The following is a 20,345-nucleotide window of genomic DNA, read 5'->3' as shown; positions in this document are numbered from 1 at the left end:
ACATCCAACTGGAAATTTTACGAGCTTAAATCGATTGAATTTGGCGGGCGGTTAAAATTGATAAAGGAAGCTTCGGAAGCTGTCGTTAGTTCCAACTATTACCAGAGGAGCCCTTTTGTGGATAACAATTATTACGGCGCCACATGCAAATGTACTCTCCGGAAGAAAAAGTCAGAAGATATGACCAGCCAGCTCAATTATTAATTATCTGTGAATTATTCATATGGAAATGTCTTCATTATGATTAACGTTGAACTCACATCCTATACAGCCTAATTACCGTCAACCTTCTGTCAGCTGCCTGTAGGCACAAAGCGGCTGTGCGATACCACCGGCTTGTTCGCATCATTGTGTGCGTCTGTGCGCACCAGGTGCTCGACTACACACACAACACGTAAACACACACGTCTCATCCACGGAAACAAAAGAAAGCCCCGATGACATAATTCTGAAGATACACCAGCCATAACATTACACACAATGCATAAGCACGATCAAACGTTCCATTAACGTAACAAGTCTCATTATATTGTTTTGTTTTCAGAACCTTATCAAGGTTAAAAATAAGTTAAGAAAAAAAATGCATGTTGTATTCTCACGCCCACAATGCTCTTCTCACGAATCATTTTCCATCCGCGCTATATACGTCGAGTTTTTAGGTCAGGCGAGGCGGTTTGAAACGTCATGGTAATTTTGAATTGTCTACTTGGGGAAACCCTCAGAAGGTCTTACAAGTTTATTGTTGGGTATTTTCTAACTGAAATTTGTCAGCTAATAAGAGAAGGGTCTGCGAGAAAAGGAGCAAAGCTGCACGCAAAGTGCCTGTACGTCAAGTAAAAATCGGACAAAGATGATTAAAAATAACAAATGACATAAAATGGGTAGCTACAATGCTCAGTCAAAAATCAAAAAACAAAAAAAATCCCCCAAAATGGCCGCCTTCCTCAGTAAAAGACACCAGGCTACAATGCGCTAGCAAACTCGATAGCAAAGAAATGTTTCGGATTTGTGTAGGGTACATTGTGACAGCAAACGAGCAGGTGATCGAGCAAGCGTCTGATACAAGCGTGTTTGAAGTGAACACCAGAGAAGAAAGCGCATCTGTAATGGCGGCCTCCATATCATCTCCAGATAAAAAAAAAAAAAAAAAAAAAAATATTTTTTTTTGTACCCATGTATAATGCGCACCCCAGATTTTAGGACAATAAATTAGTTACATTTTGCGCATTATACAAGGAAAAAAACGGTAATTGGTCACTTAGCAACCAGCACTACATAGTTGCTTTTCGTTGCTTGCGCCGGATGTTACTTTTGTTGGCAAAATGAACAAACAACACCTTTTAGCACCTCGCTGACTCACTTATAAAAGTGTTTTTACATCGAAATGACAAGTGGCGATGTTGGTAGTGAGTGGGAAGGGGGGGGGGGGGTCCAACTTATCCGTTTGAATGGCACTGGTCCTCCTTGAATTTCATATTCTGGCGGTTTTCCATTTGCGCAATGTTTGAGATAAGTGTAAAGAGGTTGAGAGGACGAGTAGGGGGGGGGGGGGTCGTCAGAGGGTGGTCGAGAGCACTTGTTTGAATGGGGGGGGGGATGCCAGGGTGGGGTGGGGTGGGGGGGGATGGAGGCGTGGTTTAAACAAAAGTGCCCCCCCCCTTCTTCCCCCTCCTCTCGCCGTCCATTCCTCTCTCGCTGCGCTCTTCATTCTTACCTGTTCCAGCACTACTGACTACAGCTCTCGAGTTGGTGCGCCACGTCCCCCCCGGCCGAAAAAACTCACCTCAACTGTTTCCAACGCTTTCCAGGATCACTAAAAGACATTTTCATCAATAACAACTCGCCGTGGGAACGCACCTTCTTTCTTTTTTTGCCGCTCGTGGACCCCCACCACTCCGCGTTAGACCCGCCACCATGCACTTGTTGTCCGTCGGCTCCCTGGGCTCCCTCGTCTTTCTCTTCGCAACCGTTCTCCGCCAAGGTAAGACTTTTTAAAATATATTTTAAGACATTAAATGGCGTCCCTGAGTGGTTATGGGATGACTTCCGTGTGCTCCTGGCTGCCTCTGGGGGGGATAACGTGCCACGCGAGCGCAGGTGCCGACGAAAAGTTAACTAGCAACCCGTTTTAGCATTTTGGAAGGGGCTCAAATTTTCATTTTATCCCCAATTCTAAAAAAAAAAACCATCGTTTTAAACGTAGTGTGTATTAGCTTTTTCAAACTTATAAACCTCTTGAGTATAACCGTTGATTATCGCCCCCCCCCCCCCCTTTATTCTTTGATTTATCTGCTTTCCGAATTTGTTTTCTGGTCCGTGAACGCATCAAGGCTAATTCAGGCGGCAAATATTGGACTCTGGTTTGATTCGGTGCGCAACATATGGCCCTCGGGCTATAGACTCACATTCACACCATCACCGAGTGGCATGGCAGGCAAAATAACTCCTTCAGTGACTTTCATAATCAATATGTGCTTAATTTTTATTCCCCATGTGTGTATTATCCCTGGATGACTTGCATACATAGCGCATGACTAGTTCATGCCCATCATCATGTGACACTAGTTCCCTTTTGTGCGCTCCGGCTGAGCATGAGTTCAGGCTATGATTTCAGTTTCATGTGCTTGCACTCGTGTTTTATGCAGCTGGATTGATCTTCCTGGATTACTGGGATTACCATCAGTGGTTTTGACAGGGCTGTCTGAAAGTTTTGCTAAAAGGTCAGACGGCTCCTGTGGTGCAGGTTCTAATGGGGTGGGAATGCGGCATGTGGTTATGGATGCTGGGACTGGTTCTGCAGCATCAGTTTAATGTGTTTCTAAGTTCCTCGCCTGCAGGCCAACAGGTAGCGGAACCGTTTTTTTCCACAGTACTGCCTGCCTATTTATTAGCAAAGAATGCAGAAGCTCAAGGGACTGGACTGGTAGTTCTGACCTCAGCCTCAGTCACGCCACGGCTGTTTCTGCTGGAAATGGACCCCCGAGTAACACCTATCACGTCATTTATTTGTGAGGAAACGAATGAGTATTTTTTGCACCGCCGTGCCGTGCTTCACATCTTCACATGGTGGAGAAGTGCACCGGGTCGAGGTCAGACTTTTACGGCCCCGCCTGCTGCTCTGTGTGTGTGTTTAGGGAGTGCTGGTGTAAGCGCGTGCGCACAACAGATGGTCACCCGGCTGAGTCCGGCTCGAGGTTCTTTTTGAATGAACTGCGAGTCCTCATTTAAATAATGGAGTCTGGATGAGATCGTCGCTAAACATAAACTCAACAAGCGATGTTTATCGCGGGTGAACAGATGAGCGCCGCAGCCGTTTCGATTCTGTGAAGTCCTCGGGGCTGCGCAAAATTGATATTAAAAGTAATGAATCAACAACTGTTCATGATTACGAGCATCTGTAGGTTAAGCGTGGTTGGATTTCTTTTTTCCAATGGATGTTATGTTGCACACGGGCCATATGTTGCCCACCCCTGCTCTCAAATCTTTGTGCTTAAGAGCCACATAAAAAGACAAACTCAGCCCTAAATCTCTCCAGGAAGAGTCTGGAAAAGGTTTTTTGTTCACTCCCTCATCTCCACCCTACCCCCAACCCCCCCCCCCCAAAAAAAAACGCCCTTCCCCTCCCTTACCGCAGAACGCACAGCCATCCTGCGCTCGGTGTCACAGCTGGTATTACTTGTCAAGCAAGTGGGGCTCTTCCACCACTAATGGACTTAGTGGGGGCTGTGGTGGCGGGGGGGCTCTCACACACCCACCCGCCCGATTTCACCTGAGATGGATCCCCTCTTTCATCCCGCTCCGCGTCCCGTCCAGACTTGCGCGGCAGGATGTCGGAGGCTCCTTTTAATTGAAGGCTTCATGGCACGGTTGACAAGTTGTGTGCGGCTGTGTGTGCGTGTCCCATCTCGCCTTCTCTCCACAAGAAAGCAGATGGGCCCCTCTCCTCAAATCCACCCACCCCTCCCCTTAAAAGACATGAAAACTATCCCTTTGTGGAAAATTCAGATGCGGTCCTGACAAGTCTGCCTGGTCTTTGACTAAAAAAAAAAAATGCTGCATCTGTACTTCACTTGCTTGTCATTGGTGCTAAAATAAACAGACTGCCTGTATCTGCCGTCTGCTCAGCCAGTAAATAATTGCCTCGGTGACGATATACAGGTGAAGCATAAAAGTCAAACACGTTCCCTTGCTCAATATTTGTTCAGATTTACCCAAAACATCCCTTAAAAAATCTATTCTATAAATCAATTGATGTTTTCCAGCTTAAATTGATTGACCTTTGGAATACACACGCGCCTTTATTAGTCCTGTAACGAGAAAATTCCCACATGGTTTCTGTGGAGTATTCTAATTTAGATTGTTCATTCTCAGGAAATGTTTTTTTTTTTTTTTTTTCTTTCAGCGATGTCAAACTGATACATGTGTTGAAATAAGTGAGATATCTTTAATGGTGAATTAGTGTCAAAAGCAGTATTGGTGCAACCATAGCATTCTTCTTCTACTATTTAAACATCCCCAACTATCATTCAAGTGCAAAAACAGCTATTTTGAAAACTATACGTATATATGCATTTTATAGATTTATCAATTTTGCATCTGGAAAAACAACCACAAAGGTTCATTGTTTCAAGTTAAAAAAAATGACTTGTACAGTGCGTAGAATGAATCCAGGAGCCGCTTGCACTTTTTAAATAAACAAAATGGCGGCAAATATACATTTCAATGTCATTTCGAGACTGTAGAAAGTATTGGCGTAGTAGCTACAAGCTACTTAGCGGTTAGCATTGTTAGCTATAGTGAGTGCAACTGGTTAACTGATATTTTTACAATGTCACCCTAATTTGTTCGGAATGTGCCACAGTTGACCGTCGCAGCGGAATTGCAAGTGTAAAGGAGCTTATTTCGAGTGTCAACGAGCGCGTGACGGCTGAGTTTCTGATGGATTCCGGCTGGAATGTAAGACGAGTGCGCGCCCCGGCAACGCCATTATCTGCCGCGGGAGAACACAAAGCCGCTGAGATGCAACAATGAACGTCGCTCAAGGGATTGTTGCATTCACGCTTTGGGTTTGACGCATTGTGTGGCCTTGAAACTTATTGTGAGGCCGCACGGAGGAAGTAAACAATTTGAATTCCCGTTAAGAGGTTGGATTTTGATTGTCATTAGTTGAAGTTCAACGAAACGGCTGTCTCGGAGTGACAGTTTATATAGTGTACATACTGTTTATCATGTCGTTTTCACTTTTTCGCCAGCGTCAGATAGTAATCTGCTGACGCGGGCTTGAGGCGACGTCCACGCCCCGTCCAACGACAAGAGCGGCAAATTCAAACGGGCCAGGTCCGGCTGTAAATCAAATGGAGTGGCGGGACTTCCTTCCAGCGCCTCTGTGTGTGTTTGTGTGTGTGTGTGTGAGGTGCTTGTGATCATTGCAGTACAGCCCTTCAAAATACACGTATTTTGAAAATATCCAAGATACCAGTTATCAATATCGAGTGCTCACGATTGCTACCGATACCAGCCACGATACTTCAAATCTCTCTCCTGGCACATGCGTGGCTGTTCCGAACTCTTGCTTCAAGTTCAGGATCAGAATGTCTTTGATCGGTCTCGTGGCTGCTGTTCGACTCTCCCCACACGTGACATCACTTTGTTTTCTTTAGAACACCATGTACTAGCGTAGCATGCTCCACTGTTTCATGCATCACTCCCTCACAATCCACCCAAGCTAATCGATGGTTCCGGCCCTTCCTGTCTTTCTGTGTTTGCTCATCTTCTATTATGTTGATAATTTCCCCAAATACAGTCCGTCTCCGACAGCCTCCCTTCTTAATTGTCTTGTAATGACAGTCATTTGTCGCAGACAGCGAACTGCGTCCGCGCCGTGCGGCGCCACTCGATTTTGAGTCCTAATGGCGAGGCGTCGCGCTATGTGCAAATCACTTTAACATTTAAGAGCCCATGTTTCGGCGGAATCTTCCGCCTTCATCAGAGTGTCACTCTGATGAAGGCGGAAGATTCCGCCGAAACATGTCAGGTAAATGAACCTAAAACAAATTTGTTTGATATAGAAGAACCAGAGAAGTAATTGAAAAAGAAAAAACAAGATGAACCTAGTACAACTATTTAAGAGCCCACTCGAATGAAAACAGTAACCTTGAGGGAGCATGGAGACGTTCAACGCCCGCTGTTTTTTTTGTTTTGTTTTTCCTACCCGGTCGAACAGGTGGTCGTGTTTGTTTTAGTCACCGTGGAGGGCCCCCGCACGTGTCTCTTTATGTTTCCCGTTGTGCGTGCATTTGTCGCTAGCAAAGCGCTCCCTCACCATGTGATACACGACTCTCGGTTTTCCACCGTTATTGTTGATGATTCGATTACGACTCTGCCGAGCCGGTTTTAGTCGCTGCCGGTCGGTCACAGATGCCGTGGAGGAAAATGAACTTCCTGCAAGAAAACGGTTTAACTTCCACCGTGTCAAAGGCAGGAGATGTATGACTGACGTTGCCTTGAGTGAATGGAAAAACAAAATGGTTCCCAGGGAATAATTCAATGTGAAAAGGGGGGCTCTTTTGTTCACCCTTGACAGTTTTACACTCGAGATTGTCAGTAAAGCAGCAGCGAGTAAATCTTGATTACACTTTTGGTGATTGCATCGACCCGTTTATAGCGCATTTCTACGGGACACATTCGCTTAGCCCCCCATTTTAATCCCCGTTGAAATAGCCTCTTCAGGCGTCCAATCTTGCTTTAATTTGCCAGTCAGGTGAAGATAGGCTCTTTTACGTTGACACCTGTTTAAAGCCGCAAGGTTTTTTTTTTTTTGGTTTCATTTAGGTTGGGAATTCATGTTGGGGAACAAATGGTTGCCTAATGCTTCACTAACTGAAAAAGTTTCCCACACCTTTTCAGGCAGGTCATTTGATATCTACCCACAACTTGAACCTGTAAAAAAATACTATGACACACAATACCAGCTTGTCAAATACATACCAAACTGGTTTGTTCACCAAACACGTAATTAAGAGAATAAAAGACATTATACTGTATATTTAACCAAACACTATTTTCTCTCTGCTAGCATAATGCTAGCATAAGCCAAAAGTGCTACAAGCAAGCTAATGAATGGCATCCGCGTCACGGTACAGTATAAACATTTAAATCATGACTATTCTGTTTTTCCGGAATGTTCTGGGCACATTTATGCTCTATATTTCATGGAAATGCACATTGAATGTTTATCATTGGGTTTTAAAAGATGTTTAAAAATATGGAGGTTACTCACTGCAATAGATATAAGGAGGATTAGATTAAAGTCTCAAATTGCAGTAATATTTGTCTGTTTTGAATCCAAAAGTTTAAACTCACTTTGAGCTGCGTCCAGTAGTTTAAGATTACCGCGCTATTGCTATTTCTCTTATTTTGGCCATGGGCTCTTCTCCTTTGTGTTGTGCATAAAAAATAATCATGATTTATTTGTTATCTGAAGAAAGGAGGTCCAGAGTTTTATTGTTTCAGAAATAATGGCAGCGGGTTCACGCTGCCCTGCCGCGGCGCTCCTTTCTAAATGGAGGAACTGCCCCATTGACATGCACAAAAGTAGAAGGAACGGGTTTTTTGGTGAAGACCAAGAAATCGGGCAGACACAAAAAAAAAAAAGTGAGGTTGCCTCATCTTTTGTCATTGACGCCCCCCGCCCTCCCTTAGCTTTCACCGGACTCCCGCCGACTGTATTGTGAAGTCGTCTCTTTTCAAGCAAATGAGTGTATGATGGCGACTTCTTGCTCCTGTTCCTGTCTTTGTCATTAATATGGAGGAACACTCCTCCCTCCCTCGGAGGGAGCTGCCGCTCCCTGTTTCTGCACTCCGTGCGCAACCCACGCGCGTGTGTTTTCCAGAAAGAAGGAAATCACCCCTCCAAATCGAAAAGCCGGTGGCCACACCCATCTTCTAACCGAATCTTTCTTCAAATTCTCCATTCGAGTTATTGCGGCGCTTTAATGAATTCCTGGCCTCCATTAGCTGCGGTGACAACGCAGCTACCTTGGAGAATGACTGCGGGGACCTGAGCTTTTGTTTTTTAAATGACACTTAATGAATGTTCTTTTGTTATTAAAATGTTATCTTATACATTCGGAAAGGCAAAGCAAGGGGCCCAGACACCACGGTGTTTGCGGCAGGGGGGCTCTTATTGACTCATAAAAAGAGGTTAGCGTTCCATCTCTGATGCATGCGACGCAAGCCCATAAAGTCATTAAAGTCCAACGCTAATACTATTGTATCAGACTTTTATTTGGGCTTTGTCCGGGTTTGGGAGAAGTCACTCGGGTCAACACAGCTTTTGTGCTGAAGGAGAAGCTTTCATTCAAAGCCTCTGGCCCATAAATGGAACATGGATCCATTGTTTTTTTTTTTTTTTAAGCGAGCTCTGTTCGGGTTCAAAGGCTGTGTTCACTTTTGCCACATCTGGTGCGAATTTTGTGAGTCCTTTGGTCCATCCATCCATTCTCAACATTGTTTATCCTGGTCAGATCTGTGGGGGGGTGTTGATTTTTGCATTTATCCACGATAAAATGTACTGTTGTTGTCCACTAGGGTTGCCATCCTCAACATCCACATTATAATAACTGTGACTTTGATTGTGTGTGGATTCAAAGGTTGGAGCTGGCCAGGTGAGTGACATGGGTGACTAATAGAGTTCAGAGGTCAGTTTCTGGTCTGTTAACTGGCATTTCAGGATCTCAGCGTCTTGCTCAAGGCCATGGCAGTTGTGAGTACGGGTGGGAGGGTCTTGAACCGGGGTTCCCCCTGGTGGCTGATTTTAATCTCTTGGCCATGATGTGTCCTTTATTCAAAAAAATCCTAGACCTGGACTCTTGAGTCGAAGTTACTACTGAGGAAGGATTGCTTTTCTTTTTCCGGACTTTTTCCTTTGGCGTCCAACAGAACAGCCCCCGTGTCGGTTGCTGACCTCACATTCCTGCCGTTTTGAAGGCCGCGTCTTTGTTCAGCTCCAAAGTCCGCCACATGGACAGCCCGAAGCCATCTTCAACGACACGCCGCTTGCCGCCAACTGGTAGCAGACAGCGGCCCTCATTCACGGGAGCCTTGCTCACATATATCAGGGCCTGGAATTGAAAGCATTCACTTGGTGGAGACAGAGGATAGAAAAAGCAAGGCTGTGTTCCAGGGTCATCACGCCACCCGTGCTCACGGCATTTGTACATTTCTCCTTTCGAAATCTCTGGAGATGGGGAAACTTTCTGAATAACATAGTTGACCTTCATTTCTGCACTATCAGGCTCGATAGCCATGATACATCCGGGGAGGGATGGTTGACATTGGAACACATCTGAATTTAAAACAATGAAGTTATTATACATGGTGGAAAAAAAAAATCCATGTGGGAAAACGCTTCCTGCGATCCAAAGTTCACCGTTGTTGCGTTTTATGAGATGCTGAGTCTTCTTGCTAACTTTATTATTTCTGGGAAATGATTGCGTTTACACATTGCAAAAATTCCCAATCAAAGATCCTGTGAAATAAACTTTGACAAAAAAAAAAAATATTTTCGATACCGATAATTAAATGATGCCGGTATCAGGCGTTGAACCAATTAGTCCTCAAGTCATTCGTTTCCCGTCACAACTCTGGAGTAGCACCAAAGGGTAAAAATCGGCAGGTTGACCTTCTACGTCGACGCCTTCAAAACCAAAGACAACAAGTCAGAAAATGCGGTGTAAAAGCTTCTTGCCAGTGTTCCCCCAATTTGAGTTTTAATTTAAATAAGTGGCAAGTGTTTACGCGGCAATTACTCCCACAAGCGAGTCTTTGTCTGGTGCTTAAGATGTTTTTTATGATAAGACGCTTTGCTTTGCTGTTGAGCATTCCGGAGCGCCACTGGCAGACCTCCCGGGGAAGGTGAAGAGATGCTTGTCTGGTAATTGGGAGTGATTCTTAATTTACTAATGGGATGTCTGAAGAGGTCAAAACGGCCTCGCGTTCCCCCCCGGAGTGAATTGTTAAGTATCACGCTGCGTCCCTCCGCTGCCATTTTAATGCAGACATTTTATGCTGATTTATCCCCTCGGTGCAAACAAATCACCGTGCGCGATATTACTTTGCCGTGTTATAGCCGTGTCTGGATACTTTAGAGAATGAGGTCTTTGTTAAATGAACTTTTGCCGCGCATAAATTGAACCCATTATGTTCTGTTGTCATTTTCACTAAAAGACACTTTGATTTGATCGACAGTCCGTCAGAGGAAAACGTCAAGGTTTGCAGTCCGCTAACGTTAGCCGTATCACTCTGTACGAGGAAGTCAAGCGAAAGGAATAGAGCCTCCGTTATTTGTTACGCGAACGTTTAAGACAGTAACGGCTCCCGGCGGATTTCCGATAATGAGATCATTTGGTGAAATTTCATCTTCGGCCATTTTCTCCCATGTAACACTTGAATGATTCTATTCATTTTCTATCTATTGCTGTTGCTTGCTCCAATTTCCCCACCTTGTGTCATTATGTTTAAGATTATGAGAACATTTTGGGTGTAATTCATCCGTGGCTTTTGTCACACCGTCGGATGCTACGCTAGCAGTTGCGGTTGTAGAAGCTACTTTGACATGTTGACATTGGAAACGCGATTGATCAAAACGAATGACCTAATTGTTTCTTTGCTTGAATGTGTTCGATTTATGCTATTTTTATTTTATTTCTTTTTTTTTTATTTGAACACACATGTCTATATTGTCTTTGAAACTAATCCTTCGGGGGACCATGCGTGATTTCTCTGACATTCCTATTTTGGTGTGGAAACAATAAAGGTGTACCCTTTTTTTTTTTTTCCCTAACAAAAGTTTTTTTTTTCTTCTTCTGGAGCATTTGCCTGAAGGCGTCTGTGTTCGTCTGACCTTGCAGTAGAAGATTCCTCCCGAGACCTCCTGAGACAATGTAGCCTCAGTTTGCTTGAAGGGAATGATATGTGCAAGAGATTTGTTTTTCTTCTCTTCGGGCCATATATTGGATATGGGAGGAAAGGCGGGGGTGGCACATTTTTTTTGAATTGACAGACAGGTTGTTTTTTCTTTGCAAAGAGATGTTTCCCCCACCGTCTGTGAAGCTCATCAGCAGCTTGATCTGCCCGGCTCATGCTGCACACAAAAGTCTTCCAATTGTAGCACACAGAAAAAAAAAGAAAAAAGCAGCAGCCATGTGAGGCTGATGGTTTAAAGCACTTATCTTGATATATGGGCTTCCCTTCATGTCTTGATGGAAGAAGAAAATGTAATGGCCACCACTAATGAAATTATTATGCCTTAAAGGACCTTTGGACCCATGACGCCAGCGACATATGTTGAATTGCATCAAACGGAGAATGGTTATCCCTTCCTGCCCAAACAAAAGAAGCAGACCAAGATTAGTTCTCTTGTGACATTTTGATCTACTACGCAGCTTTGGAAGAAAAGCAAATAACACTATTATTGACCACGTACGGTCAAGAGACAAATGTTCTGTTTAATTGGACAGAAGCGCACTAAAGGAAACATATTTATAAGTTCCTGTGTTTGCTGCAACAACAACAAAAAAGGCTCCCGTTGAGATCAATTACATTTGCAAGAGTTCACTTAACCCCAGAGTCGAAATTCTTAAGACCACGCGGGCACTATTTTAAGAAACCTCATATAAATGTGAGTTAACTGGTCCATCCGTAGAAAGAATAATGCCTAATCTCATTTTGGTTATATCATAGTTTGAGGAGAACGAAAAATATTCAAATCAGTCAGTGTTCGGCTTGTTTTCTCCGCTTAGTAGTCGGAAACGGTTGTTTTTTGGCAAAACCAAGCTATATTCTCCGGTGATTACTAAAAAAACGAAGAAATCTCGAAACAGGCTTTTTTTTTTGCTCTTTCGTTTGGTGTGTATTTATACTTTGTCTTGGAAGATCAGTCCAAATGTTTGAAAACAACTGTCTAGTTGTGAATGCGTTAACAAAACTACCATCCTTGGTTACCGGTGTGGACCATGGACTCTTTTGAAAATAGACTGTCGTGATGTGGAAACACTTCTTGCTTGATTTTAGTTGCACTCTGAACAGCCATCTTTCACGCTGATTAAATGAAATATTTGAATCCCCTCTTGATTTAACTCGTCAGGAAATAAGGTTAGCGGTTGGATCAAAGAGGTTAACCTTCGCTCCACTGGAAGACGTGTCATGTGGAAAACCTACAAATTATATTCTGAAAGCATGTACGCAATCCTATGTGTGCATTTTCTACATCCCGCATCTCGAGAGCTTGAATCGGAAGGCACTTGAAAGCGCCATGCCCTCTTAATATCAAGCAGACGGCCGCGCTTATTGGCAAGGCAAGCTCAGCCCACTCAGGTCCTCAGCGAGAGGGGGGTCAGGAGGTCCGCCCTTGCCTTATGAGTATATTGCAACATGGAACACATCAACTCGGCCTAATGTGAAAGTAGCGGTGGCGGCGGCGCAAAGCCATCTGCTGAGCGAATGCTAATGCCGCTTAATAGTTTGTGCTGTTTATAGACTAACAAGGCGTGAAGCGCAATCGACGCAGTGCGTGGAAATCAGGCGTTAATGAAGCGAGCACACATGGGGTGGATATGAAAAGTCGACACACCCCTGCTCGAATACCAGGCTTTGCCAATTGAAAAAAAATAAAAATAAAATAATCACAAGATTCAAACTCTACCTTTCAGAACACCTCCGATGAACCCCAAATCAATTTCAGATGTTCTAGTAGGCTTGTCCTAATTTTATTTCATTTAGAAAAACAAATGTTTTATTTCATTTTATTTCATTGCTTTCTAGCAGAAGCCTGAAGCTGGCGTACTGTGCTGTAAGAAGTGACTTATATAATATTGAAAAGCATGTCAGAACAACTGAAACTAATTAGCAGTTATTCAGACTCGAGGCACTTTGAAAAAAAAATGGTGGCAGGTGTGTGATGACTCCCGCTTAACTCGTTCGCTGCCATTGACGGCTATACAAGTCAAAGATGTATTTTAGTCAATGAGTTAGAGTTATAAGAGGGTGTGCACACTTATGCAACATAACCTCAGTTACTTAAAATATTTTCATTGTTAATGTCATTTTTTGATATCACAAAACCTGCCGTTTGAACAGTGGTGTGTCGATTAATGTCCACTGTAAATCAATTACTCTGTCTTTTTTTATAAATTTTTTTTTTTTTACTGAACGCCTCAGTCAGAACCTGATGAGGCTCTTAAACGCAGTAAAAGGGGCTGCATGGTTGTTGACTCGTGGAGACAAGTGATAGACTCCGGGTAGACCTCATTTACATTCCGCAGCAGTTTGGTCACCTCCGAAATATAGTCATAGCGATAATGGAACGTATAGGCGACCCGTCAAGTCCTCCCGGAAGGAGACTTTAATCTGTTGCCGCCAGCTTGGCTAATGTCGAAAAATAATATGATCCATCGCATTGCTTCTCGGTCGTAAGGATGCCTTTTTGTCTGCCGCGTATTGACTTTTTCCTCTCTGCTCGTCATGCATCTTACCGGCGGCGGCGGTTCGATGTGATCCTTTTTGTTTTGTTTACCGACAATTTGGTCTCGGTGAGGAAAGGAGCCTGAAGAAAACGAGATGACAAACTAATCTATTGTTAACGGAGAGGCCGCTGAGTCAACCAAATGGGCCAGGGTTTTTTGGGGGAAAAAAATGTCGGGAAACTTTTATAGTCAAATAATTTCAGGGACAATTCCGACAATCTCCTGAGCATCTTTCAGTTCCTTGCCAGAAATATTTATTATTATTATTATTATTTTTTGCACTTTCTTGACGTGGAAGACATCAAGATGACCTATTTTGAAAGGGAACATATGTAAAACCAGTCCTGGAACATTTCTGACAAACCTGCTATTTAGAGTTCAAACCAATACAGTTCAACAGAATAGACCAAAGTTCACTTTAAAAACCTTTTTCATGTTTGCGTACTCTTGTCTAAATTTACACACACATCGAGATGAGAACGTTCCTCCGAGCCAAACGGGGCCAGACCGATTGATGACGAAATCACGAATCGATTTCATCGATCGGTTCTTTAAGACTTTCTTCCGCTTTTGTGTCATTACGGCACAAGGGGAGCCTTTTAGGCGATGAACAAAAGTGATTAGGAATGACGATCAATATACAGTCATGACAAGGAAGTCAGCCCTGGCTCCATTTCCAGTCGGCGGCCTCTTAACGTGATAGCGCTTAAAGAGATCCCAGCTTTACTGCAATTTAAAACCCTCCTCGAGTTGATTACGTCTCCCCGTGATTTCAGGCTGTAGTTTTAATTACCCCGACTAAACGGTAGACTTTGTAAACAAGTCCAGCCTCGCCTTCCTTTGACAGCCTTCCTTCCCTCCGCTGCCGGTATGGCCAGCAAAATCCCGTAGATCCCCTCAAATCCCCGCAATATATGGAAGGAACGCCGAAATGATGTTTTCCTTTCTATCGCCTCTCCTCGTACACGCCTGTGGCCAAAACCGAGGCTTCTCTTCTGCGCGGAATGCTGAAACGGCTTTTTATCGGCCCCCCCGAGTTAAGAACGCCTTATAAAACTCAACGTTGTTGCCTGCTGCCCACGAGGAACGGACACTTATTTTTAATAGGCGTCTTTTGATCGCTGCTTTTAGGTAATGAACTGAGAGATTACAGCGCACGGGTGGAGGAAAGTGTTTTCCTATCAAGGGTTCGGTATTTATAAAGCCCTCCGAGGGCTCTTGTAAATGTATGAAAAAATATGATGGAATGATATATTAACGGTATTTGTGGGTTAAATGTTTTGGGGGGGGGGGGTTTATAACGGCTCAACTTACTTGAAATTGTTTTCTTGCTCCGTCTTTGTATATAGACCGAATCAATTGACACGTTCAGGTTTTACTCCTCCTAAGGTTTGCGACTCCTAAAAATGGTCTCCATGGAGGCAACATTTGGGAACCTCATTTTAGATTTCGTCTTACAAAGAACCCAGTCGGCCATTTTGATTGACAGCCAAAGTCATTCCAGCCATTATCAGGGGATCCTTCAAAAACAACCTTGTCCTAGATGGCTGCTGACACTAAATAGTGAAGAATTTCCGTTTTCACCATGGCTCACCATAAAACTCCAAGATTTATTCCGTCCCATCAGGTCAGATCTTCACCCGATGTCAGGTGTCCAAGTCTGACAATGTCCCATTTTCCGTAGCTTCGGCTTATAAAGACAGAAATTGAGCGCGAAGGTTACTTGCACTTGGAAATCAATTTGACTCGAGTTCACCTGTCACAACACCCCCATTTATTTATTTTTTTCGGGGTGGGGTGCGTTCACAAATAAGTCACGCATCATTTCCGCACCATTCTAAATATAATGAGTTTTATCAACGCCGCTGTGGGAATCACGATGGCAGGACCCGAGTGTTGCTTTTTAATACCTGCAAATGATTCGCTAATCCCATTTGCACCTTTAAACCTCACGTATGACTGAATCCACACTATGTCTATTTTCGGAGTGTAATATCCCGGCAGTGAGTCACGCGTGAATTATTACGCTTTTCTCGTGACACGCGTTGGCCATTTTCTCTCTCTTGAGACAAAAGGTTGAGGTCAGTGCTTCCGGAAAAGCGGATGTAAACTAAATGCCAGAAACATTGGCTTGCCTTATATCGGGAATGTTTAATGGAAAAGGAGGAGGCGGAGTTAATGGCCGTGCTTGGTTAATGGCCTTCTGTTGCTTTTAATGGCACGTCGTTAATGGGAGGTGCGCTCGGGTGTTTTGAGTCATGACAGTCTGGATTACCCCCACCGTGGCCCGGACCCCCCTCAAATACATAATTCAACACATAATGGACGTGATTTCTAAGTGCACTCAGCGCTCAACCACTCCAGCCGGCTGGAGTCTTTAAGAGTGGCACCTCTGCGGACGCAATTTATGATTTTTTTTTTTTTTTTAAAGAGGATGCTTGTGTGGTCCTGTATGGGTAGGAAATTATTTTAAAGACTAACGACGGTGCTGGTGAGATCCATTTCGCTACCTTATGGCGCATCATTAAAATAGTGATAATCACCATCTTTACTTGGGTAATACGCCTTTTATCTTCCTCATCAGAACAATACAAAAAAATATAATAAACGCCGGTGGGGAACGTGCGAAAGTCTGCAAGCAAATTTTTTTTTTTTCCCGGAACCGTTTCAATTAAATCCTGATCGACTGCTTTGATTGTGCCGCGGGTGCCTTCAGAGTGGGACTGTAATGAATAGGAAAAAAAATATCAAGCCTGCTTCCTAATCAGAAGGGATAAATGTGAAACAATCTTGCCGTTCTTTGTGTTTTGTCGAGTACGTTTCCCTCCCGCGCTGCACCGAAGCTACGAGACGGACATTCTGATTGTTCCGCCGATGAATAGAATCGGCGTTGAACTTAAAAACGAGACGCCTGGGTTGTTATTCGGTGCCGTGTTTTACAAAAAGTTCCCCTGAACAAAATCAATCGCACATCACGCCGAGTGAAAAATGGCAAAACTTTTAGAAACATGCACACGCCGATTGTTTACCACCTCGCCCCTCATTATATAAACCAACACAGCACAACTGTCTGTTTTTGGGATGGACCATAATGCAACGCGCTCTGGAGGTGCTCGGAGAAAATGACTCACTTCTTCCTCCGGGCTTATTATTGTTTCCCCGCTCGACCGAGCTCGGCAACGCCGAGCTGATGCAAATGCTCGCACCTGCTGCACTGGGGATTGTCCACCAGCATCCTGGGAAACGTAGGAAATGGCCAACGTCGAAGCAAACAACACGAGATGTCGTTCCCAGAGGAGGTCACGAATAGAAAAACATTGGACTAAATATTTACATCCAAACTACCGTATTTTCCGGACTATAAGGCGCACCTAAAAACCTCAAATTTTCTCAGAAGCCGACGGTGCGCCTTATATATGGACCAAATATAGAATGATGGATGGAACTTTACCTTTTTAAGTTTACCGATCTATCTGACTGTTTTGTTTTGTACTTATTAAAGTAAGCTTTACATGTTTATTTTGTGTGTTGTGTGATATTATTGATATATTGTTTTCACCATTTTAAGTTATTATATTGTGATTGCATTAATGGTGCGCCTTATAGTCCGGTGCGCCTTATATATGGACAAAGTTTTAAAATGGGCCATTCATTGAAGGTGCGCCTTATAGTCCGGTGCACCTTATAGTCCGGAAAATACGGTAGTTATTAATTTTAACCCAATAAATGGAAAAGCTAATATAAATTAGGGACAGGCGAGTATCGGTATCAGGCTGACATTATTTGAAGGGATTGACTGCAAACGACATCACAGTTGCTAAGGGTAACATTTTCCGAGATTGGTCACATTCCCAAGCTGAGCCGTGATTGGTCGATAACTGAGCCTTGAGTAACTGTGAAGTCATTTTCAGTCAAAATGAGATGGATCCTTGAACGCCGGCTTAATCAATATTGTATTTAGACTTTCGATTTGAATTGGAGCTAGTCCTTTTTGACCCGCATGCATCAAGAGAGAATGGGCAAAAAAATACACCTTGAGGGTCAATCAACTCAGAACATCAGGCTCATTATCCAAGGTTATCTGCCGGCTACTTGCTTTATAAAAACACTGTAGTGGCGATGACTAGCTTTTGTCTTGACAATGTTAAGAGTCTTCAAAGCAAAGTCAATCGGAAAGTCTGCAATGAATTCAAAGTATTTGTTTTCAAATTGAGATACTTGGAAACCAAAGTGTTTTATTTTTTAGTGGTGCACAAAATCGTCCGTGACGTTGATGAGTGCGTGCTAACACTCGGAGGACAAAATAATTCTCGGTCCTGGCTTCGTCCGTCCTTGGCGGAGAAAAAAAGAAACCGGATGCCACGTCGGCAGCTCGGAAACACAAAGCAACTATAGGAAGCGGACAAAGTGAGATTTCAGGCGATGCATTAGCGCGATTCACACCTGCTACCGGCCGCGGGTGTCCCGTGACCACACATGATGCAGCGAATGAAAATTGTTTTCTTTCCCCGAGGGGGCGGGAGCCATCAAAACGTCTCCCCGGAAAAAAAACTCTATTTCACACCGGCCATTTCATCGTAGCCTGGCTCTATTCAGCTTTCAATTACAATGAAGCACAGAGAAGCATGAAAAGCTTGTAAAGCTTCCTCACTTCCCCGTAAAAGTTTTGGCCTATTTTTCCCAAATGACACGCAGCATTAAAAACGGCATGATTGGTTTTTTTTTTGTTTGCCAGGCCATTGCTGGCTGGAGAGCACAATGTTCAAAAACAGAAAAGAAAATCACGTTGCCTGGTGACGCTTGGGGAGGCGATGAGGGGGGCATTATGCTCAGTGGACCTTGAACCCATGATGCCGAACTGACATAATTCCTCCTTTGCTAACAGTCCTCTCCTCCCAGCTCCAAAGTTGAATATGTCCTTTTAAATAGATTTGAATCAGCTACGGGTACGACCTATAGTGTAGTGGTGGAGATAGTAGAATATTCATTTCTGGAAATGAAGCAAAACATGGCCAATAAACTTCTTGAACTCTTAAAAAGCGATTCCCGGTGCATATGCTGTTTTTGATAGGGACATATAAATTTCGATTACATTTAAAAGCTACTCGTTCTTTACAGAGGATAAAGAATACCGTAATTTTCGGACTATAAGTCGCACCGGAGTATAAGTCGCACCAGCCATAAAATTTCCCAAAAAGTGAAAAAAATATATATACATGTATATAAGTCGCTCCTGAGTATAAGTCGCCCCCCCCCCCGACACAAACTATGAAAAAAAACGCGACTTATAGTCCGAAAATTACGGTATATACCTGTGACAATTGTTCACTGCTAAACTTCTGTTTGTTGCGAAGCAAGGCGAGTTCACTGCTGCTCTATCTCAAGTTTATGCTAACGAGCGAAAGCAACAAAAAAAAAAACGAGGCAAATGGCGACTCCACTCTTAAAACACGTAAGTAGACGAAGCAACGTTTTCTAAACATACAAAATGACTTCCATTACAGTCTGCTTTTTTGTTGCCACTAGATATTTTTTACTACTGAATGGATTTATATATTTTTTGCCATGAAAACCAAACCATCGCATGAATGATGAATTCATTCTCAGTTCGGAGCACCCAGCGGGATATCTTGTGCATATTATGAGTTGCAGGGGAGAAGATAATGTGTCCCCAAGTATGAAAGAGAGATCAATTTATCACTTGCATATTTATTTTTTTTTTTTTTTGCATCGCTTGGCTGTGCATCAGTTCGCCATGTCAGACCCTATCAGACTTTTTCGTCACAAAGCTAATAAATGTGTTGGGCTTTGGACAGTATGTCTCGTGGAACTCGGAGATAAGAAGTGGCAGAGAGTGGCTCACTTATTAGACCAAAGAATAGTGAGACTTAGTTCGGCCGGGGCCTCGTGGCGGGAAGGGGAGGGGCGGGGGTGGGGTTGTCATAAAATGGACCCTTTGTCTCACATCTTTTGACGCACAAGTGGACCTTTTTTTCACAAAAGGATCCTTTTGAAGGTCACGGAGATGGCGACCCGGGGCAACATCTTTAGGAGGCCGGGTCACTCTGCTCTAAAACAGATGGTGCAGCTGGAAAAGCGGCGTGGACGCCTCACACTGTACAATCACATGATTTGCCACCTGCTTACTTCCCAGCATGCCGCAATGTGGGAGGTTTTTTTTCTCTGCTCATGATAACAGAAGCACTCCATCATTAACAATCATCTCATTGAGTTTTGAGTTGAATCTTATTACTAAAGCAGGGCTTCCTGGACTTTTACGGTTTACCGTTTTTTCCCATGTATAATGCGCAAAATGTAACTAATTTATTGTCCTAAAATCTGGGGTGCGCATTATACATGGGTACAATTTTTTTTTTTTATCCGGATATCATACGGAGGCCGCCATACAGATGCGCTTTCTTCTCTGCTGTTCACTTCGAACACGCTCCATAGGAACACAACGCTCTCGTATCAGACGCTTGCTCGATCACCTGCTCGTTTGCTGTCACAATGTACCCTACACAAATCCGAAACATTTCTTCGCTATCGAGTTTGCAAGCGCATGCTGACTGGCAGAATAACATCCGGTTGTTCCCAAAGATGATCTTTTTTCTGAAATAATTTTACGTTTACGGACTTAAGTAGGAGTCAGAATTTGGGTGCCTATTATACATGAGTACAGGCTTTTTTTTCCAGCATCAACATGCCATTTTTAGGGTGCGCATTATACATGGGGGCGCATTATACATGGGAAAAAACGGTAATTGCTAATACACAACGAATGGCCATAACATCGACATACACGTATAAACGATTGATAAA

At 43.6% G+C, this 20,345-nt stretch overlaps 1 protein-coding gene across 2 annotated transcripts in view; it reads left to right on the top strand.

Annotated features, from left to right (window-relative positions):
• The first annotated feature begins 1,674 nt into the window (after nt 1-1,674).
• Nucleotides 1,675-20,345, top strand: part of LOC133155589 (CD166 antigen homolog A-like) — a 32,178-nt gene continuing 13,507 nt past the window's right edge. The window contains exon 1 of one of the 2 annotated variants that reach the window (XM_061281029.1): nt 1,675-1,981. In XM_061281029.1, coding sequence (XP_061137013.1) covers nt 1,915-1,981 — 67 coding nt within the window. In that variant the 5' untranslated portion in view covers nt 1,675-1,914. The remainder of the gene's footprint in view (nt 1,982-20,345) is intronic. The other variant, XM_061281028.1, reaches the window with a different exon arrangement.

This window comes from Syngnathus typhle, linkage group LG6 (assembly GCF_033458585.1).
Source record: "Syngnathus typhle isolate RoL2023-S1 ecotype Sweden linkage group LG6, RoL_Styp_1.0, whole genome shotgun sequence".
Classification (NCBI taxonomy): Eukaryota; Metazoa; Chordata; class Actinopteri; order Syngnathiformes; family Syngnathidae; genus Syngnathus; species Syngnathus typhle.
Note: the sequence above shows the minus strand (reverse complement) of the source record. Positions and strands in the feature narration are given on the sequence as shown.